At 39.7% G+C, this 27475-nt stretch overlaps 1 protein-coding gene across 4 annotated transcripts in view; it reads right to left on the bottom strand.

Annotated features, from left to right (window-relative positions):
- The window catches only part of LOC149449887 (myomegalin-like), a 415368-nt gene that overhangs the window by 68757 nt on the left and 319136 nt on the right, over positions 1 to 27475 (bottom strand). For all 4 annotated transcript variants that reach the window (XM_089692642.1, XM_089692639.1, XM_089692640.1 and 1 more), the window contains 3 exons: positions 21841 to 22252; positions 14363 to 14598; positions 7116 to 7339 (listed from right to left, as the gene is read on the bottom strand). In XM_089692642.1, coding sequence (XP_089548768.1) covers positions 7116 to 7339; positions 14363 to 14598; positions 21841 to 22252 — 872 coding nt within the window. The remainder of the gene's footprint in view (positions 1 to 7115; positions 7340 to 14362; positions 14599 to 21840; positions 22253 to 27475) is intronic.

Genomic DNA, 27475 nt, shown 5'->3' with positions numbered 1-27475 from the left:
GGATTAAAAGTCTACCAATTTTAGCTTTACATTTTTGTTGTAATTGTGCATTGTAGATCTCTATATTTGTTAAAGGGACCATGGATGAGTAAACAGATTTCTGTGAGTCAAGCTGCATTTACACTTTTGCATTGCGGTAACATATGCATTCCCAAATGTTTTACCACCATGCGGGACAATACATGGAACACTAAAATATCTTATAGTTCACTAAAACACATGGTAATGCAGTCAAAAGAATTGAAGTGTTACTAAACCCACAACAGTAAAACCTAAGGGGTTAATCCTCCACATTGTGTAAAAAGGATGTTTGATGCTGTTTTCTCTGATCCTCCCCTTCTTCTGCTGTCCCCAACCCATGCTCAGTTTAGTGTGTATTGCTGGAGAGTTTATTTTTTCTTTGAGAGGGTGCATGTGATCAGCACAGGGCCAATGAGCACTGTCCAGACAGAAGGTCAGGGGATATGCAGCCTCATAGGATAGTCAGAGCAGAATAAAAACTCTTTTTTTTTTTTTTTTTTATTTCTTCATTTTCCAAAAACGTATGACAAAAAAATTACAACTTCAAAAAACTCCCCATGCCTCTCACTAAATACCTTGGATTGTCTACTTTCCAAAACTGGGTCATTTGGGGGGTATTTGCACTGTCCTGACATTTTTGGGCCTCAAGAAATTAGATAGGCCAACAGTACATCAGGACAGATCGATTTTCAAATATATATCCTAATTTGTGGACTCTATACCTTTCCTATAGACTAAATAATAAACAGTGATTTGGGTTATTTTCACTAAATAAATATAGCAGAATACATTTTGGCCTAAATTTATGAAGAGCAATTATTTATTTAAAATTGTATAACAGAAACAAAGAAAAACATGTTTTTTCTCAAAATCTTTTTTTTTTTTAGTTTATTTAGCAAAAAACCCAGTGGTGAATAAATACCAAGCTCTATTTGTGCGAAAACAAATTATAAAAATTGTTTTGGGTACAGTGTTACATGGCGCAATTGTAAATTCAAAGTGTGCCAGCGCTGAAAGCTCAAAATTGGCCTGGGCAGGAAGGGGGTAAAAGTGCCCAGTGTTGAAGTGGTTAATACCACTTGGAGGGTATAACTCCTTCCACACCAAAAGTGGTGTAATTATGCTTTGTGCTGCCCTAGGCAACACAAAAATCAGTGCCCCCCTCCCCCTGCAAAGAGAGGCTGACATTGACCAACAACACCCCTGCCCTCCCCTACCCTAGAGAGCCTTCCACTACCACTGCCTCCCATACAACAGTCACCATCTGCCACCACATGACAGAGAAAGACACTTGTCTTCACAGCTCCAGACATCCCTGGGAACAAGAGTCGGGCTGTGCATACACTATCATGAAACCCGCAGCCTCTCTCGGAACTCACCAGGTCCCCATGCTGTGTGTGTCCTTTCTTCCAAGGGGCATTGCTGCCCCCCCTGAAAAATGCTGCCCTAGGCAAATGCCTTGCTTGCCTTGTGGTAAATACACCCCTGCACCCCACATCTGCTCACTTAGTGTTAGGAAAATGAGTGTTCTTTGCAGAGGTATTTTTTAATGCAGTGGGCCTGTGTGCAAGAACATAACTTATGCTTTGCAGTGGAATAACTTGTTTACAGGATGTCTCCAACTTACAAGCCGACCTCAATGCACTTTTTAATTGGGCATCCATATAGCAAATGAGGTTTAATGTTGATAAATGTAAGGTTATGCACTTGGGGCTAAGAATATGCATGTATCATACATACCGGGGGGGGGGGGGACAATTGGGGAATCAATGGTGGAGAAGGATCTGGGAGTTCTGGTAGCTCACAAGCTTAATAATGGCATGCAATAAAGCGAGCAAAATCCTCTCTTGTATTAAAAGAGTTATAGACTCCAGAGAGAGAGATATCATATTATCCCTGTACTAATCATTAGTAATGCCTCATCTTGAATACGTAGCTCAGTTTTGGGCACCAGTTCACAAAAAAAAATACTGGGGAACTGGAAAAAGTGCAGAGGAGGGTAACCAAACTGATAAGAGACATGGAGGAGCTCAGCTATGAGGAAAGATTAGAGGAACTGAATTTATTCTCTCTTAAGAAGAGGAGATTAAGGGGGGATATGATCAACATGTATAAATACATCAGTGGTTCATATAGTGAACTTGGTGTTGAGTTATCCACTTTCAGGTAATCACAGAGGACAAGGGGGCATTCTTTATGTCTGGAGGAAAAGAGATTTAATATCCAAATACAGAAAGGCTTCTTCACAGTGAGAGCTGTGAAAATGTGGAATAGACTCATTTCGAGAACTGGTTCTAGCCAGCTCAGTAGATTGTTTGTTTTTAAAAAGGCCTGGATTTTTTCCTAAATGCACAAAATATAACTGGCTATTAATATTTATAGGTAAAGTTGATTCAGGTAATATCCGATTGCCTCTTAGGGGATCAGGAATGACATTTTTCCCCTGCTGGAACAAATTGGATCATGCTTTGTCAGGGTTTTTGCCTTCCTCAGCTGTGGGTATAGGACTGTATATTTTTTTTAATTCCTTTTATTGGTTGAACTAGATGGATTTGTCTTTTTTCAACCAGATGAACTATGTAACTATGTACATTGAGCCCCACTCTGCAACAAGGGAGAGCCATGCCAAATGGCAGCCACCTACGCATGTGCATTTTAACACTTCCCCATACCAACAAGCAATATTCAGTAATAAAGTGTCATATGCCATGCCAGATTATGCTAACAGAGGAAGGGTCTTAAAGTGGCATAGTTACATAAACCCTCAACCTATCCCTTACTACGCTCAGCACCGTCAATTAAAATAAACAAAACATTTTGAATAAATATGCTTTTCATCCTACCCTGTGGAAAAACTTTATAAAATAGTCAGCAAGGCAGTAATAATGTAGCAACCTTTACACTCCTGTTAACATTAGGAATCCCTCTTATATCAGAGTCTCCTTTTACATCAGATTCCCCCCTTACCTCAGAGTCCTCCCTGGCATCAGAGCTCTCCCTTACATTGGAGTTTTCTCTTAAATCACAGTCCCCCATTAGAGAAGTGTCCTCTCGCATTAGTCCCCCTTAGATAGGGAGCCCCCCTTTAGATCATAAAACTGTTTAAAACCACCTTTATGAACTGTCTGCCCTTGTGCTTTCTCTTTTGGCTGGACCTTGCTGGCACTTGTAAAGTAGAAGTGTGCTTGTGCACTGGCTGCTTCCATCCCATGGTTTTCTGTGGGGAATCCATGAAACAGTTTTGCTCCATACACAAGAGTGGATATAATGGGCAGCCTTTCCTGCGAGGATGCTAGTTTTTGGCAGTGACACATATTGTAGCCAATACAACACCACCAGCAGTAACAAGTAGTCCCAAGAGCCATTTCTTTTATTTCCTTGTGCATTGCTAAGTTTGGGTCTGTGAGCATTATTGGGGAATTTTGGTGTTAACTCCTTTACATCGATGGGAGCTTTAAATGGTCCATGATGCCCGAAGCTGGTAGCAGGGTCTCCTGATCATGTGGCACTGTGATTGGCTGCATAGTGCTGACATCATTGGGAGCCCGTCCTGCCCACTCTCAATCATCTGATGCAGATATCTAATATTTCTGATTCTGTCAGAAATTCTCCGGAGAACTTGTCCCATTATTGGATGCTGAGCTCTTTCTTAGAGGAGGAGTACCCTGTCAAGAAAGTTGTTTAGCCTAAACAGAGGGAAACCGTTTCCATTAAAATATGAGGATTCCATTGTTCCTTTCCCTGACATGTCTAGACTTGATTCTCATAGACCCAAACACTCCATAAAAGTGTTTCCCCATCATCCCCTTTTCAGTGATTTTACTCTAAAAGATTGGAAACACCCTGACATACAGTTGCTACCCCCCAAGCAGTTATTAGCACTCTATCCCTTTGCAGAGGATTTTCTCCAAAAATGGTCAACTCATCTCACAGTCAACCCAACCTGTGTCCTGTATTATTAAAGCTTTGACATTAGCCATTGAGGAGTCTCCTTCCTTTAAGGAGCCTACTGACAAGAAGCTTTAAGCAATTTCTTGATCTATCTAATTCTTTGTGGGTTCTGTCCTTCAGTCCATGCTTGCCTTCACACTCATCTCCAAGACTTTAGTTGATTGGTGAAAAACCCATAAGCAGGGACCTGGTGAATGTTGGCGTTGACACTCAAACTTATTGATTGTGTTTCATCTGATGACTGTTGCATTGAACTTTGTGTATGACGCAGTGGGCTTTATTCTAGCTGTGTTATGTTTCAGACCACCCTTACTTCTGTTCAGATTTGCAGAGTGCTCTGGCTTAAAGCTGCTGTGCAGCTTTACTGTTATTTTAAATATTTTGTATGGGCCAACCTGACACAAACTATTTCCTACACTAACATGTGCATCTCACACCCGGAACAAATTAGAGCTGGGCTATCAGTGAATACAAAGCTTCTATGACTGGCCAGGTCAAGTGCAGAGCAGACACGGACACGGCCCACATTCCTCTATGGGTGGTCGGATGTAAACATACCACCTGCCTGTTTACATTGGACTATTATCCAGTCCACCAGATGGAAGGGGAACCCTCCATCCATCAGTTTTTAGCGGATAGGATCAGATTGGATGTCGGCGAGTGTAAACGGAAACATATCCATTCACATCTGCTACTCCATAGAGGGCAATGGATGATCCAATCAGGTCTGCCTAAAAAATGGACCCGATCGATCCACTAGTGTGAAAGGGGCTCTACATAATGTTATCTTTCTTTTGTAAACTACTAATCACCAGGAACAGGAGTGTTATTTGAGGAAGGTTCTGGAAATCCAGAGGGACAGTGTCAATGAAGCAGGTGAGAGTTGCTGAGCCATGCTGCCTGAGAAATGCTTTTGTCTTGGAACTCTCTCTTGGCTGGTGAGCCCTATATTTGTGAGACTGGTAAACTTTGTAGTGACCTACAGTTGCAAGAAAAAGTATGTGAACCCCTTGGGATTACGTGGAGTTTTGCATGAATTAGGCATAAAATGTGCTCTGAACGTCATCTAAGTCACAACAATAGAAGAACACAGTCTGCTGAACATAATACTACACAAACATTAGATGTTGCCATGGTTTAATTGCACATAACATGTAAACATTCACAGTGCAGGGAGGAAAAAGTATGTGAACCTTTGGACTTAATAACTGGTTGACCCTCCTTTGGCAGCAATAACCTCAACCAAACGATTCCTGTAGTTGCAGATCAGACCTGCACAACGATCTGGAGTAATTTTGGACCACTCCTCTTCACAAAACTGTTTCAGTGTAGCAATATTCTTGGGATGTCTGGTGTGAATCGCTCTCTTAAGGTCATGCCACAGCATTTCAATCGGGTTGAGGTCAGGACTCTGACTGGGCCACTCCAGAAGGCGTATTCTGTGCTGTTGCAGCCATTGTTTTGTTGAATTACTTGTATGCTTTGGGTCATTGTCCTGTTGCATCACCCATCCTCTGCGGAGCTTCAGTTGGCGGACAGATGGTCGTACGTTTTCCTGCAAAATGTCTTGATAAACTCTGGAATTCATTTTCCCATCAATGACAACAATCCGTCCAGGCCCTGAGGCAGAAAAGCAGCCCCAAAACATGATGCTCCCTCCGCCATGTTTTACAGTGGGGATGAGGTTTTGATGTTGGTGTGCTGTGCCTTTTTTTCTCCACACATAGTGTTGTGTGTTCTTTCCAAACAACTCAATCTTGGTTTCATCTGTCCACAGTATATTTTGCCAGTGGTGCTGTGGAACATCCAGGTGCTCTTTTGCAAACTTCAAACGTGCTGCAATATTCTTTTTGGACAGCAATGGCTTCCTCCGTGGTGTCCTCCCATGTACTCCATTCTTGTTTAATGTTTTCCTTATTGTAGATGTGTCAACAAAAATGTTAGCATGTGCCAGAGATTTCTGTAGGTCTTTAGCTGACACTCTGGGATTCTTTTTTACCTCATGCAGCATTCTGCGCTGTGCTCTTGCAGTCATTTTTACAGGATGACCGTGCCTAGGGAGAGTAGCAACAGTGCTAAATTTTCTCCATTTGTAGACAGTCTGTCTTACCATGGACACATGAACATCAAGGCTTTTGGAGATACTTTTGTAACCCTTTCCAGCTTCATGCAAGTCAACAATTCTTGATCTTAGGTCTTCTGAGAGCTCTTTTCTGCGAGGCATGGTTCACATCAGACAGTGCTTCTTGAAACCAGTAAACCCAAAACAGGTGTGTGTTTTTTAAGGGCAGGACAGCTGTCAGCAACACATCCAATATCATCACACTGATTGGAGTCAAGGTTGGCTCACTCCTGGCTCCAATTAGTTCTGGGAGAAGTCATTAAGCTAGGGCCTCATATACTTTTTCCTCCCTGCACTGTGAATGTTTACATGTTATGTGCAATTAAACCATGGCAACATCTAATGTTTGTGTAGTATTATGTTCAGCAGACTGTGTTCTTCTATTGTTGTGACTTAGATGACGTTCAGAGCAAATTTTATGCCTAATTCATGCAAAACTCCACATAATCCCAAGGGGTTCACATACTTTTTCTTGCAACTGTATATGAGTAGACTCTTCATTTGTGCTGAAGAGAAGCCTTTTTATTTTGAAATTTTGCTCACTCATCTTTAGCTTCACAATGTTCTTCTCTCACTGTGACAGAAACTGCAGGAACAGTGTACCACCCTCCACTCCTATCCCCAGCAAGCTCACTTGCTCACTACTCTATCTGTCAGAATGAGAAAAACAGTTTTGCATTAGCATCTCCAAGCTGGTCACCAGGCAATGCAAGATCCAATGTTTGTTGTGAGGGTAATTACAAAACTACCAATGAAAGTGGAAGTTGGCCCAGGGAGCAGAGACTTCAGTCTGGTGGAGGCTTCCCCCTTAATTCAGCCCTGATGATTTTATATACTGATATAAGAATATATGATTATATAATAATCTCTCTGGGGTCCTAGACATATTTAATATTTTGGTGTGTAATTAGACTTTGCCCTGTTTTACTGTTCTAGGTTTAGTTTTTAGTCTTAGATCACCTATGTTTGCTATTAGTGAGTTTATATGGCTTCTGTGAGATAATATAAAGAAAAATAATACCTTTTTTCCATGGGTTTCTGTTTTAAATATTTGAAGGGATGACTGTATGTATTTCTCCATTTCTTCAACCAATGATTTACTCTCCAACAGGTGCTTCTTTAAAGCATCGAAGTCACCAAAGTGACCTGTGACGTAAAATCCATTTTCCATTGTTCCAGTACCATCTGGAGTACCTGATTGAGGCTCTGGTGAGGTATCTAAAGATGCTGAATAGCAATATATGCCTAAAAAAAGAAAAGTATATTTTATATTACCCTCTGAAAACCATCAAAGGTCAAATAAAATCTGAAAAATAAGTTTAAAAAGATCAAAATAAAGAAAAGGAAACAAACTGCAGAACAAAACTTGGATCAAAACTGATACTAGCCCTAATTACATGAAGAGAACTGTGAGAACCAGAAAAGAGATCTTTATCAGCCAATGTCCTAAATCAGGTGTCTCCAAACTTTCAAAACAGTCCTTCAGACTTTAGGAGGGCCAGAGAATCCAGTGGGAGTAGAAAATGTGCCAGCATCAGTAGGAGTAAACAAAATGACATAGAGCTTCTAGTCAGTGCAAGGAGGAATATTGTCCAGTCATTGGTATTAGTGGGAGGAACAGTGCCCTATTATTGGTGTCAGTGGGATGAATAGTGCCCCATCATTGATTTTACTAGGACGGGTGGGCAACTGTGGCCCTCCAGCTGTTGTAGAACTACAAGTCCCATGAGGCATTGCAAAACTGACAGTTACAAGCATAACAGGACTTGTAGTTCACCAACAGCTGGAGGGCCACAGTTGCCCACCCCTGTACTAGGAGGAATAGTGCCCCATCATTGCTGGCAGGGGGAGGAATAGTGCCCCATCCTTGCTATTAGTTGGAGGAATAGTACCTAATTGTTTATATCAGTGGGAGAAATTGTGCCCCATCATTGGTATCAGTGGAAGGAAAAATGCCCCATAATTGGCGCTAGTGGAAGAAATGGTGCCTCCTTGTTGGTGTCAGTAGGAGGAATAGTACCCTGAGGGCCGGATAGAGGCAAGCAAAGGGCCGCATTCGGCCCATGGGCTGCAGTTTGGAGACCATTGTCCTAAATTAAGCTAGTTATGACAGTTTCTTGTGTGCTGTAAAAGCAAATGTTTTCATGGGTGTGGTCTCTTTGTTAGGCTCCTTTTTAGTATTTTTTTTTTTAAATATAATTTGTATCCTGAGTCTGTGTTTGCCAATTCCTTAAATTAAATCATAATAGCTTTGAGTCAGTTATATCTTTTGTAGTCTATTTTCAAGTTTATACAGTAGGTTTTTTGTGTGCTTTGATATTGTTGGGGAATTCTGTATATGGCTTCAGTCAGACTACAGGCCTGACAATAGTTTTGATCTTGTCCCCCTCAGCTACTCTAGTTAGATTATAACAGGCTCATTTAAGGCAAGATAACTCAGAGTTTAAAAGATATAAATGGGATTGGATGGTAGTAATGAGGGGTATGTCATATGTTAATCAGATTTTTGTATAGATGAGCAAAATGGTTATAAATACATGGTGAAATTAAATTAAATAGTTTAACACTTTCTTTTTTGTTGTTAAAATGCCACATACAGTATATACATTCAATAAACTTAGATTATATTTTTACCGTGCAAGTTGTACAACAATATCTTTATAAATTCTGTGTTTAAAAAATAACATTTAATACACAACAAAAGTTATCGAAAACACAATTAGGCATTTTTGGAGACAGCACAGCAGAGCACTTAAAACTTTAACGTAATTGGTGAGGGATGAGTTATTGATCAGATGACTCCAAGTTCTGAAAAGAATGAGTTGCTCTTAATACATAAAAAGTATGAAAAGCAGTATTGCTAATCATGTAAAAAGATGACAAAAATGCACCTGCTAACAGGAAAGAAGACTACATAATATAAATATGCAATCATATTTATATTATATTTACATTTACAAAAAAAAAACATTTTGTTTTAATTGTTAAGTTGTCATTCCTTACCATTTTAATAATAGAAACCATGTCCAAAACCATTATGCAGTCCTTTTACTATATAGGAGGTGATGATATTCCTCTGGCCTGAGCTATTTCATATCAAATGTAATTTGCCATTTAACTTTGGATTTTACACTTTTGTCAAGATTGTTTTATCATTATCTTGTTTATTTTTCAGAATTCTACACACTGATAAAAGAAGGGAGGTGAGTGGATGTGCTAAAACACCTAAAGAAACTGCCACAGTGTCCATCCACTGGGCCCTTGCCTGGATTCCCACGCACCAGTGAACCTTCACTACTATGAAGCCTATACCTGTGTTCAAGCCCATGAGAACTCTGTGCTGCTGCAGTTGCCCCACATTCATCCTCTGAGTCCTCAATCAATAACATGCTATGACTTGGCCTGGCAATACTTTCCTACTTTCCTTGCTACATGTGACCAAGGTAAGCTAAGAGAAAACCGAGATTCAGGTTGCAGAGGAGTACGTGAACACAGGCAAAAAGATCTGTGTTGCCTGTTTCTTCTTTGCTACATGAAGCTAGGGTTGAGAGGCTTTTGGCAGTAGCCATATTTGTTTTCACTTTTCATGAGGACTGGCTGCACAATATTAGAACAAAGTGAAAGCACAGTGTAAAGTCTTTGCTGTCATGTTTCTTGCCTTGGCTTGAATGGCTGGGCACAATGCTTTTTTCTTTAACTAGATGTATCACTGTTTCCAATCCCAGGAGTCATGGCATCTCTGTGGGCTCATATTCAGATTCCTGCGCCCAGTGCCAGCTTAACTTCTTTTGGGGGACCTCGATCCCCCCTTGATCTCTCCAGTTATCTCCTCCCTATCAGTCTCTTCCTTTTCCTTCTTGTTCCCCATCTCTCTCTCACTTTCTCTCTACCCCTTCTCTTTACCCCTTCTCTCTGCTCTTTCTCCATTTTCTCTACCCCTTTTTTCCACTTTCTCTCCACTCATTTACCCTCTCTTCCCACTCTATTTTACTCTCTCTTCCCTATTTATCTCCCCCCTCTGATTTTTTTCTCCCATCTCTCCCTTCTCTCGGCTTTCTCTCCCCTGCTCTCTTTGCTTTTTCTCCCCCCTGCATTTACCCTGACACTTGCTAGGGGTTATTGCTGGTCCTGACACATGCTGAGGGCTATCACTGCTGACATGGGCACGAACAATTTTATTTTACTTTCACAATCTCATGAGGGTACCCAGAGGTTCTATTCGGTATACACTAGCAAAGGGGAGCTGGCGCTGATTCTACATAAGTTTGTGCTATCGGTAGAGATGAGCGAATTATTCAAAAATTTGATTCGGCTGATTCGCCGAATTTGAGGAAGAAATTCGATTCGATGCGAATTTATTCGCTACGAATTTAACTTATAAAAAGGGTTTCTAGGCTTCAGAGAGCCTTTAAATTAGTGCAGAACACTGTACCTTTAATTTAAATGCCCTTGGAGATGAGGAAGGAGAAGGAGAAGGAGAAGGAGAAGGATGAGAAGAAGGAGAAGGATGAGAAGAAGGAGAAGGAGAAGGATGAGAAGAAGGAGAAGGATGAGAAGGATGAGAAGAAGGAGAAGGAGAAGGATGAGAAGAAGGAGAAGGATGAGAAGAAGGAGAAGGAGAAGGATGAGAAGAAGGAGAAGGATGAGAAGAAGGAGAAGGAGAAGGATGAGAAGAAGGAGAAGGATGAGAAGAAGGAGAAGGAGAAGGATGAGAAGAAGGAGAAGGATGAGAAGAAGGAGAAGGATGAGAAGAAGGAGAAGGATGAGAAGAAGGATGAGAAGAAGGAGAAGGATGAGAAGAAGGATGAGAAGAAGAAGAAGGATGAGAAGAAGGAGAAGGATGAGAAGAAGTAGAAGGATGAGAAGAAGAAGAAGGATGAGAAGAAGGAGAAGGATGAGAAGAAGAAGAAGGATGAGAAGAAGGAGAAGGATGAGAAGAAGGAGAAGGATGAGAAGAAGAAGAAGGATGAGAAGAAGGAGAAGGATGAGAAGAAGAAGAAGGATGCGAAGAAGAAGAAGGATGAAAAGAAGGAGAAGGATGAGAAGAAGGAGAAGGATGAGAAGAAGAAGAAGGATGAGAAGAAGAAGAAGGATGAGAAGAAGGAGAATTCCAAGCCGGCAAAAAGTGTATCTGCAGAGCTCCGCTATTTCTTAGCGGAGCTCTGCAGATACACTTAGCGGAGCTCTGCAGATACACTTAGCGGAGCTCTGCAGATACACTTTTTGCCGGCTTGGAATTCTTCTTATTTTCATCCTACTTCTTCTTCTTCATCCTCATCCTCATCCTCAGAAGAATAAGAAGAGGATGAGGATGAGGATGAAGAGGAAGAAGAAGAAGAAGAAGAAGTAGGATGAAAATAAGAAGAATTCCAAGCCGGCAAAAAGTGTATCTGCAGAGCTCCTCTATTCTGCAGATACACTTAGAGGAGCTCTGCAGATACACTTTTTGCCGGCTTGGAATTCTTCTTATTTTCATCCTACTTCTTCTTCTTCTTCTTCTTCATCCTCATCCTCCGGCAAAAAGTGTATCTGCAGAGCTCCGCTAAGTGTATCTGCAGAGCTCCGCTATTTCTGACAGTTCTCTGACATTCACTCCATACAGCGGTTGAAACATTGTATCTATTTGTTTCCATAAATGGAAACAAATAGATACAATGTTTCAACCGCTGTATGGAGTGAATGTCAGAGAACTGTCAGAAATAGGCTATTTCTGACAGTTCTCTGACATTCACTCCTCAACCGCTGTATGGAGTATTGAATGTCAGAGAACTGTCAGAAATAGCCTATTTCTGACAGTTCTCTGACATTCACTCCATACAGCGGTTGAAACATTGTATCTATTTGTTTCCATAAATGGAAACAAATAGATACAATGTTTCAACCGCTGTATGGAGTGAATGTCAGAGAACTGTCAGAAATAGCCTATTTCTGACAGTTCTCTGACATTCACTCCTCAACCGCTGTATGGAGTGAATGTCAGAGAACTGTCAGAAATAGCCTATTTCTGACAGTTCTCTGACATTCACTCCATACAGCGGTTGAAACATTGTATCTATTTGTTTCCATAAATGGAAACAAATAGATACAATGTTTCAACCGCTGTATGGAGGTCCGCTATTTCTGACAGTTCTCTGACATTCACTCCATACAGCGGTTGAAACATTGTATCTATTTGTTTCCATTTATGGAAACAAATAGATACAATGTTTCAACCGCTGTATGGAGTGAATGTCAGAGAACTGTCAGAAATAGGCTATTTCTGACAGTTCTCTGACATTCACTCCTCAACCACTGTATGGAGTGAATGTCAGAGAACTGTCAGAAATAGCCTATTTCTGACAGTTCTCTGACATTCACTCCATACAGCGGTTGAAACATTGTATCTATTTGTTTCCATAAATGGAAACAAATAGATACAATGTTTCAACCGCTGAGCTCTGCAGATACACTTAGCGGAGCTCTGCAGATACACTTAGCGGAGCTCTGCAGATACACTTTTTGCTGGCTTTGAATTCTTCTTATTTTCATCCTACTTCTTCTTCTTCATCCTCATCCTCAGAAGAAGAGGATGAGGATGAAGAGGAAGAAGAAGAAGAAGTAGGATGAAAATAAGAAGAATTCCAAGCCGGCAAAAAGTGTATCTGCAGAGCTCCTCTATTCTGCAGATACACTTAGAGGAGCTCTGCAGATACACTTTTTGCCGGCTTGGAATTCTTCTTATTTTCATCCTACTTCTTCTTCTTCTTCTTCATCCTCATCCTCATCCTCAGAAGAAGAAGAAGAGGATGAGGATGAAGAAGAAGAAGAAGAAGTAGGATGAAAAGAAGAATGAAAAGAAGAAGAAGAATGAAAAGAAGAAGAATGAAAAGAAGAATGAGAAGAATGAAAAGATTCTTCTTCTTCTTTTCATTCTTCTTTTCATTCTTCTTCTTCTTTTCATTCTTCTTCTTCTTCTTTTCATTCTTCTTTTCATTCTTCTTTTCATTCTTCTTTTCATTCTTCTTTTCATTCTTCTCATTCTTCTTTTCATTCTTCTCATTCTTCTTCTCATTCTTCTTTTCATTCTTCTTCTCATTCTTCTTTTCATTCTTCTTCTTCTTTTCATTCTTCTTTTCATTCTTCTCATTCTTCTTTTCATTCTTCTTCTCATTCTTCTTTTCATTCTTCTTTTCATTCATTCTTCTTCTTTTCATTCTTCTTCTTCTTCTTTTCATTCTTCTTTTCATTCTTCTCATTCTTCTTTTCATTCTTCTCATTCTTCTTTTCATTCTTCTTTTCATTCTTCTTCTCATTCTTCTTTTCATTCTTCTTCTTCTTTTCATTCTTCTTTTCATTCTTCTTCTCATTCTTCTTCTTCTTTTCATTCTTCTTTTCATTCTTCTTCTCATTCTTCTTTTCATGAAGAAGAAAAGAAGAATGAGAAGAATGAAAAGAAGAAGAATGAAAAGAAGAATGAGAAGAAGAATGAAAAGAAGAATGAAAAGAAGAATGAGAAGAATGAAAAGAAGAATGAAAAGAAGAAGAAGAAGAATGAAACGAAGAAGAAGAATGAAACGAAGAAGAAGAATCTTCTTCTTCTTCTTTTCATTCTTCTTCTTCTTCTTTTCATTCTTCTTTTCATTCTTCTCATTCTTCTTTTCATTCTTCTCATTCTTCTTCTCATTCTTCTTTTCATTCTTCTTCTTCTTTTCATTCTTCTGTTCATTCTTCTCATTCTTCTTTTCATTCTTCTTCTCATTCTTCTTTTCATTCTTCTTCTTTTCATTCTTCTTTTCATTCTTCTTCTCATTCTTCTTTTCATGAAGAAGAAAAGAAGAATGAGAAGAATGAAAAGAAGACAGGCGCTGGGACTGGAGCAGGAGACCAGTTGTCACTAAAATGAAAGAGGCATGCAGATTACCAACAACCATATATGAGTAATCTGCATGCCTCTCTCATTTTAGGGTCTCGTCTCTCTCTCTTTCTCTCTCTCTGCTACTTTGCTCCTACTTAGGATGGAGGATGGAGAAAGCTGCATAGGACATCCAGCTGACATTTCAGGTGATCTAACTGTGTTGGAGATAGGCTGTCACATCTGATGTTCAGCATTTATCGAGTTATGGCTTCATATACTGTATGTTGGAACCATGTGAGTGCAATATTATTGTTTTCATCTATTTTATAAAAGAATTACAGCACTTGGTTGCGCTTTTCTTTTGTTGCTTTTAATGAAATGGAGCTGAAATGTAAAATGCTAATTTTTCTATGCAGTAGAAAGCAAATACTTACTGCTGCTTAGTTTCTTTTGAAGCTTTTTTGCAAGTTGGTTGACTTGAATGAGATTCTCTCGGAAATTCTTTCCCATACAGTAGTCTATTTCATTAGTTTGGAGCATCACTTCAATTGATTTTATATTTTCCTCCTGATGCTGAGTCAAAATGTGGCAAATATTTTCTCCTTCTTGCATCTTCTGTCGCATGAATGAAAGCTCCCGAGATTGCTCCTGAATAAGCCATTCATATTTTCTAAAACAGAGAAAGATTTTTGCATAAATACAGTACATGGATTCTTAGAAAATGAGATTTTACATTTCACTGTACTTGATTTAGTTGTATTAATCATAGTTTTTGCATACAGAATGTTTAAACCATTATTCAATAATCACATTTAATGCCTAAATAAGATTTAACATATTTTCATTCTATAGGAATTTACGATGTGATAAAATTAAGTTTGTAATGTAAAAGGCACATGCACTAGGAAGATTCACCTGTAGATGTCAAGTAGTGTCACCCATTACTGCTAATATAAATTTATCCTCTAGTATACTAGTAGACAATGAGTGGAAATTTGATTCTACAATTTGCCTCATTTATAATGGCACTACAAATATGTTTCCCGTACAAAGTATAGCAAAGTTATTTAAAATACGATAAAGGTATTTTTTTTAAATGTTTGAATCTGATAAAACAAAAATGAATGAATAAAATAAACAAGAATACACCTAAACAGATGACAGAATGGAATTAATAGGAGTTGATTAGGGATAAGTAAGGGTTAATAAATAGTAAATAGGATAAATGTTTATTAGGAAATATAAAAATATTACATTTTCTTATATTATGTCCTGATAAAAGGAAAGTACTTTGATCTGAACATCAAAGAATTAGTGTAAAAACTTTGTAAACACCTCTTACACAGGAGCAACTGGTCAAGTTTATGAGCTTAAAATGATAGCCAAGTCTCACACATCATAGCAGTAAAACAGCAATGGAAGACATGGACCAGTGTGTATTGGGTACACTCTAGGATTTTGATTAGGCTTTTTTAGAATGTTTCTTTAAAGCCCACACTCCTTTCCTCCATCTCCAGACCCATTTAACAGATCATATTTACCTTCACAGCACTTCTCTATTTCTACTTTCTGCATCACATCCACTCAAGAATATCAGATGTTGGAGCATATTTATAGGGAGTGATGACATTATTCCCTGTATCATATGACAATGTGTTTGGCACTGCACCTCCCATACCTTGAATAACTGGGTAGTTTTCAGCAGCTATGACAGAAGAAAGAGCGGCAGAAGAGTGCTGTAAAGATAAATATAACTAAGTGGGGGGCTTTAAGAAGACCCTGTACTACACAACTACTCTTTAACTGGTTAAATGGCAGGCTAAGTTGTATAGCCTTAATTACCATTTTTTTTACAGGGGTGAAATGGTTAGTCAAAATAGTGGAGCTGATAACATAGTTACCACGTTCTATGAGTGGATAGGGGGGAAGGGGGCAAATGGTGTTGTCCCTATATCCAGGGGCAGTTTAGTTTTTTGTTAGGTTATCTACAGTGACTGAATTGTTAGAAATCTTTAATGGGTATCTTCCACGATAGCAGTCAGTTTTTTCATTAACTACAGTCCCTTTAGTTGGACTTTAACTTCAAGAAAATTTAGCACTAGGGACTTTTAACAATGGGCTGTGGTCTTTTTGGTGAAGTTAAATCTAAAACAAATACATTTGGCTATGGATTGTGAAACATTTTAGATGGGTTTGTTCGATAAATCTTCCACTGCATCTTTGCAAATTTTACAGCCTAACATTATATATTTTAAGAAATAGACTTGAATACACAACTTCTGTGCATTGGCAAATGACCACCAACTATGGCACCTGGGGTGGAAATGTATTAAAGCTAGTGCACACAGAATCTGGTGCAGCTGTGTAACCAATTAGCTTCTAACTTCAGCTTGTTCAGTTAGGCTTTGACAATAAAACCAAGAAGCTGATTTGTCACTATTCACAGGTTTGCCAGATTCTGTGTGCACCAGTTTTAGTAGATCTCTCCTGTTTCTTTCCTGTCCAGAGTCATGAAAGTAGAGTGGGGAGTATTAGGGTACATTTTTAGCAGTACAAGGGAAATTGCTGGTACTGGGAATGTTGAAAGAGATTTTAGCTGTGGAAGACCACAGTTCCTCCAGTCCTCATCCAGTAGATGTTTTACGTAATTCTTCTTCCTGGCAGAGCATATAATGTGTTTTGGGATGGCTCTGGCTTTTAGAGAAGCAGGTGGATGACTGTTGTAAAGAGCTAAGATCTGGGGACTGGGAATCTATACTCTATTGTTTTCAAAGGTCGTAAAGATAACATTTTCCTACTTTATCAAAGAGAAGAGAAAATGTTGTAGTCATTTTTTTCTCAGCAGAGATCAGATGTAAATCTGATCTGTTACTTTGTATCCCTATAGATATGTGGACTGCTTCTACCTTCACATAGCTGCAAAGCTGAACTGATACATGGTCCCATTAACTGGTGGTTTGTTTGCTTCCTGATTTCACCTGCTATCTGATAAAGGACCAGTCTCTACCCTGTCTGGCAATCAGTGACTTCTATTTAATCTGTGCTCGGATCAGCCATCCTTGCTCAAGTAACGTTTGTCCACACATTCTAGAGACCTCTACTTTGTGACAAACTGTACCTGGAAGTTCTGCTGTACACTCAGCTCACCTGTCATTAGTAATCCTGCTGCTGAGTGGTAACCTGTCCCTGGATTTTCCTTTGTGCACTCTGCTCACCTGTCCCCAGTAATGCTTCATGCTGACTAGTACCCTGTCCTTGGAAGTTCCACTGTACATTCTGCTTTCCTGTTCCTAGAAATCCTGCACTCTGAGCAGTACCCTTTCCTTGGAAGTTCAAGTACGCATTTTGCTTACCTGTCCCTGGAAACCCTTTACATTGAGCTGTAACCGATTCCTGGAAATCCTGTACACTGTACAGTCTCCAGCTTCCTTGGACCCCTGTACACTGTTCTGTACTTAGTCCTTATGAATCTACTACTCATCATTGTAGAGGCCAGCATACCACCAGAGCCTCTCGCTCACCTTGCCTTGGCTGGTAGTGACCTGGGAGCAAGAAGCAGCCAACTCATCTCTACAGTTAGGCATTCTGGAGAAGCCCACTTGTTCCTTAGATTTCCTTATGTGATAAACCCAGCCATGGTCAGGGTAGGCTCCCTCTGGCTGTGGTCATCAAGTCTGTGACAGAGAGAAAATGTTGTAGTTGTATCTGATGGTAATATTCCTGGTGAGGAGCCTCATGTGTCTTCCGGAGGTATCTGAAAGATTTGATACCTTCAAAGGGTAATAGTGAGTAAACATCTGTAAACCTCTTGCTTATACACTATTTAAATCTACTTGGGGACTGACCTCTGGCAGGAATAGAAAGCATTTCATTAGGCCTAGCAATAATACATAGAGTGAGATAAGGCCTCCAGGAAAATTTTATGGAATTTCCAAACATTAAGTTAGTGTGACATGCCCATTGTTGTCAGTTGTGTGATAGCAGCTATCCCTGTCATGTGCCTCTTCCTGTTGGGAATGGGAAGGAGTAAGTCCACAATAGCACATATAGGATTTTGAAATGTTTTGATATTAGTGGAGTAAGTCCTGTTGCTCATTGTTTGATTTATCCAACATAGGGTTAAGGGTTACACTGGAGTCTCCTCAAAGCAATACTATACCTTTTTGATGGTGTTCAAGAAGTTATTATGTGACAGGAGTGTAGAGTGTAATAGGTGAGTATGGCAATGTCGGCATCTTGAAGTTTATATTGCAACAATGAGTAATGCCCATTAGGGTCAGCAATATGTTTATTGTGGTTAAAGTGTAGGGTTTTTTTTTTATGCAATTACCACCACCCTTTGTTTGGCTAGAGCTGCTGCCCGGGAATCAAAGGGAAAGGGGCATTAAAATATTTAGGAGTAGTATTTAGGCTTGTTTAAAATGAGTTTCCTGTAGACATAAAACATGAATTCAATGGAAATGTAGATATTTAAATATGCTAGTTTATCCTGTGACAGAACAAAACTTGTAACACAGTATTGCAGGGAATGGCTTTTACTAATAAGCTCATTAAATATAATGTCCTGGATTGAAGGAAAAGCAAAGTTGCTTAATAAAAGATAACTAAGCACATGGTTTTTGTAGACAGTGGCAGTTGCACACAACTGTGGCCCTGTGCAGAGTATTATGCTCTAAATAAAGTTATGCTAGGAGCGTACAGTCACCTGGGCAGAAGTAAATCAAGTGTGCTATGTTTTTACATATAAAATATTATGGATTTACACTGTTAGTTTTTGTAGTGGACTTGCCTATGTGTGAAGAGCTGCCTCAGGCATGGGCAAGATTTAGTAAAACTGGTGCACTCAGAATCTGGTGCAGCTGTGCATGGTAGCCAATCAGATTCTAACCTCAGCTTGTTCAATTATGCTTTGACAATAAAACCTGAAAGCTGATTGGTTTCAGTTTAGAGCTGCACCAGATTGTGCACACTCCAGTTTTAGTAAATAACCCCCAAGACATACCCAAACTGGAAGCTAATTGCAGTAGGTGCCCAGACCAAGCAGATATATATAACCATCAGTAAAGATTGTAGCTTTGATGAACAGATAATAACATAAATGTAAAATAAAAGGAAACAAGAACTTAGAATGAATATCAAATGTTGTGTATGAATATGAGCAAAACAGGGCATGTACCTGTGTCTGATAGCACATCAATCCTTATATAGTGGGTTTAAATCTGGATTAAAATATGCAATGGTTGGATGACCCGTATGCTTTGACATATTTGTTTGACTAATTTGCACATCGAACATCCAGTGAAATGGGTAATATTTAATGTCATAATTTAAGCTCAGTAGCAATGTAAAATTAGGGTGATCAAGAGTATGACCAAAAATAAGGTAGCATGTGCATTGAATACCATGGGGGATGGGAGGAGATGGGTTCGGTGGTAGTTCGCAGTGGTGTAGTGTACAAACTACTCAAGTATGTGTGGGCTGTGAAGGGAGGATGCCCAGGAGAGTGTGCAGAGGATGGTGATTTATTTTCAGCAGATGGAAATTGTAAAGGTTTCTAATGAGAGCTGATTCACACATCTGTGGTGCGGATTGAAGCTAAGGTTTCACAGATAATTGGCACAGTAGGTGTTCACCGGTTCATGTCAGGTTTGCATCAGGTTCAGGACAGGATTGGGTCAGGATTTTATCCTGTTCACACAAATGCGGTTTACAAACAGTTTCCATAGAAACCAATAGCCTGTAATCCGCACCTGAACCTGAAGACACTGCTCAGAAATCGTACAGGACTCTTTTTCAATCTGCACTGAATCTGCAACACTAGTGCACTGGACATACAGTATGTGAACAGGTACCATAATAAGCAATGTTATTTGACATGTCATGTGGATTGGATGCTGGTCAAAACGCATCCAATCCACATATATGTGGACCGGCACTTACTGTACGTGTTGCATAGTCAAAATGTTTCTTTAATTCTTTTTTCTAATTATACTGTGACTTAGCACAAAAAGTGACTGTTTGGTTAACCCCTCATCTAAATTTATCAAGATAGCCCGCAAGCCTTTAAAATGTTCCACAATCAAAACTAAGTAACCAATAACCAACAAACAGTGCAGTGCTGTTCCTAAATAAATACAGTGCAAAACATATTCCATAAATTTCACATGTACATGTTCAGTCCTGTTCCTTTAAATATAAACACATATACTGAACAAAAAACATTCTGAATCAAACACATTTAAATTGTGAAAATTATGAAAAATCAAGTGTAAACAAAACATAAAAGTGAATTCCCACAGTCCAACAGAGTCCAACATAAGCCGGTCCAAAAACAATCTTTTTAAAACTATAGCATGCCACCAACAGGTATTCCCTCCTTCCATCATATGCCAGCCCAAGCACTCTCTCCATAAATGGTAGCTCCATTTTTGTGGGAAAAAAATAGGGAAAAAATAATATAGCATATACAATTGAGACACAAGTCATATTGTAATTTAATATTATTAAAAATTACATTTCCTTTTTAGTATGCAGAACTGTCATTTTCTGTAAAATGCAGTTCAAAATGGGTGCCCAAAGGCATTCTGTACACAGATGGTGTACAGAACACCCCCCAGAAATGTCATATCCTGCTTGTGTGATTGGCTCACTGATTTCCTCAGAAGTCTGCACTAAGATACAAGTGAGATGTTTGGCATCACCTGCAACAAAAGTGTCATTTTTGGTCAGATACTCCCAAAGGGAAATCATATCTAAAGGGATGCAGACCCTGCAAGTTTCCTTATTAGAGCCCTGCAGGTGCAGCAGCTGATTGATAATTATGAAATCACTCCCATACAGATTCAGTCGGCACATGGACATAGACAAACAGCTATTTCTTCAGAATAACAAAAGGTAAGAATCTGCAGCAACGTTTGTTAAAATCCTTGTAATTTACATTGACCTTGAGAGGAATTATTTTTTTTCAACAAAAGTGGAGTTACTTTTTAAGATAAGACCTTTTAAACTATAGGAGGTCTAATAGCAATTAGTAGAAGGTTAATCATAAATCTCTCCTCCAAAGGAATGGGGCATGTATTAGAACAGACCACAACAGATAGTGCTTTCTGTTTGCAATCACAGCACAGTGCCACAAGGCACAATTACAGAAAATGGTATCAATATGCAGCATAACAATGAGAATAATATACATCTAACCAACCCTGGTCATCTGCTTCGCTGATGAGGAAATAAGGCTACCATTCCCTGAACAGAATGTCAGCCAGAAGGTGCTGGAGAAGCATGTCAGCATCAGAAAAACTCCAATCCTTGTCTCGTTTACGTCCCTGTGCACTGTTTGTTGTTTATTGGTTATACTGTGAATTAATTTTGTTTCTAGCATTTGTTCGGCTTGCTTTGTCAGCACTATGATTAGATAAGAAGATATTTCTTCTAATTGAAGAGGTTTGCCAAACCTTTGTCCAAGGCAGTGGGACCAGGGAAAAGTTTTGTTCATGGTAACTGCAGCCCACAGTTGACAAACACAGGAAAGGTATGGTTGCTGTATAAAAGAGAACACAACATTTTTTCTCTTACATCTGTATTTTGTTATCTCACGCTAAATATTGTACCATCAGAAAGTTAATGGAATTGTTGGAGGAAAGTAGTGACGGGGCAGAGGATGAACATTCTGTGGTGTCACGTTTATTGGACTAAGTGAAATGAGTGAAGATACATTAGAACATCTGTCAGGAGTTAATTGTTGTCTGTGAAAGTGTCAGGTGTCAGAGTAGAAAGAAAAGACAAAGCACATGTACATTTCAAATCTCACTGAAAAAAACAGTTTTACCAGAACTTACAATTTCATTTTAAATTTTGAATAATGTGTACCTTTAAAATATATAAGATTAATTTACTTCATTGTGCTACTCACCCAGCCTCTTTAATTGAACTTATTTGGGAATGATTCCCTATATCTTTCCGAAACTGGTAAAATTGCATCTCCAGTACAAATACTCTTTGAGCTAACTGATCTAAACTTCGAGGATGATTCATTCCGGCAGCATCTGACCAACAGCCTTCACGTTCATCTGCAAGACCATATAATGTGGAACCACGAGATGAGGAATAACTTTGGTTTTGCAGAGCTTGGATTAGATTTTGCGACTTCTCCAGTTGTGCCCTCAAAGTCTTCACAAGCTGTTTCAGAACAATGGCATCTTCTGATTTATTTAAGTTAATGTTTCTGTTAGTTTGTTGAAAGTGAATTTTCCCCAAAGGCGAACTAGTAGCCTGACTGGACAAGTTATTGCCCTCTGTAAACAAATCATCATCATCATCGAAGTCTAAGGAAAGAAATGTTATTTCAAATTTAAGAAATAGATATTCTAGGACTATTGTACATGATGTATGTTTACCTTAAAACCTAACCACAGTCAAAAATGTTTAATATATAATTGAATTTTACTAGTCACTTGTATTACAAGATTTTTACTTACTTCTAAAATCCAATTTCTAGTGTTAATTAAAGCACACAGGACAGTATAAGACTGGGTTACATTGAAACCTACAGAAGACACCAGCAAACAAAAAAGTTTCTGACCATCCAGGTATAACCCCTCCCACTCCCAGTATGCATAGTTTTTCTAGAAAAGCAGTACTTTAAAATCTGTTTCTTTCTGTTCATTAAGAAACTCAAGTCTCACCCCACTGTGATCTACTCCTAAGTACTGCTTTTTTTTTCTACTAAATCTTATTCTGCTATGATTGGTATCATATGCTGACATGATTGGGATGTCCAAATGCAGTCAAACAAGGGGTGGGCAATAGTAACAAAACATTAACAGGCCCTGAAGGACCTTACACCCATAGTCAGCATCATACAAGGCCTAAACATCCACCTGCTTAAAACTTATGAATGTTCAAGCAGAGGATCAGGTGGCAACTTTGCAAATCTTCGAACCACAGATCTAGTACAGAGCACCTTGACATAAAACAAGCCCTAAGGTAACAGGCTGAATAATATTTTGTCTAAGTCACTGAGGAATGGTGGAACAAGAAGCTGGTTCCCTTATACGAGGACCAACAGAAAAAAAGAGTCTATCTTTCTCATAGAAGCAGTGGCTGAGAGGTAAATCCATACAGCATGAAAAATGTCCAGGCACTGAAGGGTTTGTGTATTCAAGCTGGACATAGAGATGGAAGAACATCTCTATGTCCTTTCTAAGGTGGTAATGTCCTGATTACCACCTTAGAAAGGAAGAATGCTCTAGGTCTCAGCACCACTTTGTCATTGTGTTAGGTCAGAAAAGGTCCTTTACAAGACAAGGCTGCCAGCTCAGACACACAAGGCTACCAACCCTTGTGAGCAAGGGTGGACAGGGCAATATCCCTAAAGTGTTCAAATGGCAGTTTTTAAGAGTCAATACGACCAAATTCACATCCCACAGAGTCACAGGCTCTACAGGAGAAACCTTGTACAATAGTCTTAACCAAGGAATGGGAGGCTGTCAGTCTTTGGAACAAGATCATATGAGCCAAGATTTGTGTGGGTCAAATGCTAATCCAAGCCTGACTGGAGAAAATTCAGGATCCTTCCCAGAGAGTATGTTGTTGGGTGAAACCTTCAATGTATGAAAGTAGACCTTCAAAAGTAGATTTTTTTAATAGCATGGGAATCACCAAATTAGAGAGACCACAGTCTCTCAAGATCTGGACTTCAGCAGCCATATTGTTAAAAACCAGTGAGTTTAAAGCAGGGTGGTAAACTGGTCCATGAGACAGGAGATCCAGATAGTTTGTAAGGGCGCACTGAGTATCTGCCAGAAGTTTAAACAGGTTGGAGTACCATGTCCACCTAGGCCACTTGGGCTAAAGAGAAATATTAAAATACTCTCCATCTTGATCCTGTAGAGTAAGAGAGGAAGGAATTTCTGAGGGGTAAAGGCATAAATATAGTTGTATTGATCCCACAGAGCCATCAGAGTATCTACTACTTCCACCAGATAGCTGCAGCTGGAAACAAGCCTACCCAGTTTGTTGTTAAATCTGGAAGCCAGAAGATCCATATCTGGTGTTCCCCACCTGTGATACAGGACCTAAAACACTTTCAGGTGCAGGAACCATTTCCCCTGGATCTGTTCTGCTTGTCCACGGCTGGTATGTGACAGTCAGACAGGGCTGGAACAGAGAGATTTGTTCAGAGTAGATTCCATTTGAGCTATTTTGCCACAACCTGATTTCTAGTTCCTCCTTAATGGTTGATGTATGGCATTGCCATGGCATTTTGCAACTGAATTCTGACCTGGTGACCCACTAGTTAGGGCGTTTAAGGTTACAAGGGCAGCCAAATTGCTGATATCCCCTGACATCCAAGTCCCTTGCACTAACAGGGTGTATTAGGTTTTTCCCCAGTTGATCAGGTTGTCTTATATAGTGAGGATTGTCCAAGAGAACAGGAGGAAGGAATTCTCTGACTCCATAGCTGGATTCATAAGCCAACAAGTCAGAGACAAGCTGGTTTTCAGTGTCAAGCATATCTGGTTGTCCAGAGATTGAACCGATTTGTCCCATGATGACAGAATTTTGTGTTGGAAGGGCCTGGGGTTGAACTGAACGAATTAAACTGTCTCAATGGAGGTGAGTATTTGAGCCAACTGTACCCTTGGAAGCAGCTCATCTAGATATCCTCTAATGGGAATACTTGGGAACATAGTAAGATTAGCAGTAGGGCCATAATCTTGGTGAAAACTGGGTGTGGCAATAGGTCAAACAGTAGGTCTACAAACTGATAGTGTTGTGTGCTCACAGCAAAATGGATATAGCATTTGTATACTGGAAAGAGCTTAGGTGGTTAAAACCAGCTCCCATAACCAAGCATCTGAAATTCTGTCTCTTCAGGTGTCTGAGAATGGAGGAACATCTGTTGACCTTTGCAAAGTCAGGGCATCCCATCATGTTGAAGAGGACTTTTCTGCAGACTTGAAGGATTTAGAGACCTAAGGTTTGTGAATATATTGTGATTGTGCCCCTCCCTTAGAATTGGATTTGAAGTGTGAAGAAGTCTTTTTTGGCTTCAGAGGAGGGGGAAGATTTGCCAGTTTAAAGCTTAGGCATCTTCTGCTCAGGAAAATTAATACTCTTACCAGTGATGTAATTTATGCCAAAAAGGCATTGACAATCAAAAGGCTTAAGCAGCAAGCGTTTTTTTTTTCAAATTACATTACTGTACCATAGGCCACATTTCAGCCAAAGAAATTTCCAGGCATTTACAGACTAGAGGCTTATTCAGGAGATAACACTGACAATATCAATTAAGCTCTCATCTCATTAGTGTGGGGCTGAAGGCAAAAGCTCTAAATGCTCTACAGCTAAAGGGTCAGTAGGGACTGTAGCTAGATCCTTTACTATAAGATGGGTTTAGGCCTATGGGCTAAATCAGCTGATTGGGGTTCTTTAGGAACAAAATCATCCATTAAAGACTTGTGAAATACTACTTCAGACAGTACTTCCACAGCAAAAGCGTCAGAGGGTTCCACAGCTGTAGGAATGTCCAAAAAAGATTCAGGAGGGGGATTCGTAGAGGTACACTTACAACCTCTGCTATTCGCTACTAGCAAAGATAGTTACAAGTTGGTCCATAAAATCTAGTTCAGTTGCAGAGAACTCCTCACTGGATAGGGTAGAGGAAGGGAACATAGATGATGTAGTTAAGAGAGACTCCGAGGAGTGATTTGACTGAAGCTGGGACAATGAACCAGGCTATCAGTGTTGGGACCCTTAGGAGGACACTGCAGGCCACCCCATATCTGTTAGTGAATCATAAGATGCAAAGACCTGATGCAGTGGGCTGCTTCCTTTGCATTTGGAGCCAACATGTGGTACTGCTTCAGAGGAACAACATAATAACCTTGGTTACATACAACCAGCTGCTTAAGCAGGAGAGGTTAATAGCCAGAGGTGACGGGTCATTTTAGGCAGCAAGGACTAACCAAGGTGTAAAAGCACATGCCTCTTGCAGATAGAAGCAATGGCAGGAAGAAACTGCCTCACACTGAGAATAGGACATCAACAGAGTGGGGAATGCTAAAATCTGAATCTTGAAAATTGATTAATCCTGATGTACTGACATCTCATTTCTTGAGGCCCTAAAATGTCAGAACAGTACAAATACCCCCAAATGACCCCTTTTTCGAAAGTAGACAGTCCAAGGTATTTAGTGAGAAACATTGCAAGTTTTTTAACGTAATTCTTTTTTTCATAGTTTTTTGGAAAATGTAGAAATTAAAAAAAAAAAGCCACAGTTTTTTTTTCCTTTTACATACTGTCACCAGTGCAGTACAGCATCATCATATAACTGATGTGGTGGTGATCAGGGATACTGACTGATGACAGGACGAAAAACACCCCCCAAACATTTTTAATAATTTTTTTCAGATTTTTTTTTCTTTTTATTACACCTTTTTCTTTTTTTTTTTTACCTTTTTTTACTGTGACCAGAGCAATACAATGTTAATACACAGCAATACATAGTAACATTGTTGTACTCGGGGAAATGATCAGGATTTATACATTTTTTTTTACAAATAATTGCTTATAGCAGTGCATTCACAGCTAGCAATACAATTGTACACAATGAATGGCATGACAATTACAATTGTCATATGATCTGCTGTGATTGGTCACAGTGATCACATGGTACCAGTAGCCAGCCAGTACAGGGATTTGTCATCGGCTGTGTCTGGTGGACACAGTGGGTGACAGATCACGGCTGCAGGGCCACGTGCAAGGCACTTTCCATAAAACAGAACAAAAGTCCCCCCCAGCCATCAAATTACAATAGGCCTGGTGGGAAGTGGTTAATCTATAGGTGAGGAACAAACTGAAATACTTACCTTATTTTTTGCTTCTATAGGCTTCTTCCCTGCTGTACAACCAATCTCCTGAAGCTGCTATTTTCACCTCTCTGTGCTCAGATGTCATCATGCACAATGCAGGGCCAGTGATCCTATCATGTATGTGAGGACTCTAAGGGCCCATTAATATCCCAGGAGCATTGGAGAGTGGATAAGCACAGCAGCTGAATCAAGCAAAGAAAACTAGGGCATATGGGGTACATGCAATGTATTTTTATTACTTTTTTTAAGGCTTGCTCATACACCCAAAGTTCATAAATTGAAAAGTACATAGGGGTCTAGCTTGGCGATGATGAAGTAGAGTTGCACTATAGAGAAGTCAGCAATCACCCAGACACAAGCTGAAGAAGTGGGGAAAGCACAGATCTTTCTGAATACCCATAATGCCTTGATCCATCAGTAATTTGACATACAAGCATGTTCCCCAAACCATTGAACAAGGCCACAACTACAGCCGAGCAAGACCCACTGAATTTAAAGTGGTTGTAAAGGCTGAAGGTTTTTTACCTTCATGTATTCTATACATGGACACATGTGAGAATGGACACATGGAGCAGCGGGTGCCCCCATAGCAAGCTGCTTTCTGTGGGGGAATCCAACAAGAGGGATGGGCCAGAGAGCCTGCGGGGGACCTGAGAAGAGGAGGATCAGGGT

The sequence above is a fragment of the Staurois parvus genome, unplaced genomic scaffold (assembly GCF_062004578.1).
Source record: "Staurois parvus isolate SC_StPar_1 unplaced genomic scaffold, SC_StPar_1.0 ptg000597l, whole genome shotgun sequence".
Taxonomy (NCBI): Eukaryota; Metazoa; Chordata; class Amphibia; order Anura; family Ranidae; genus Staurois; species Staurois parvus.
Note: the sequence above shows the minus strand (reverse complement) of the source record. Positions and strands in the feature narration are given on the sequence as shown.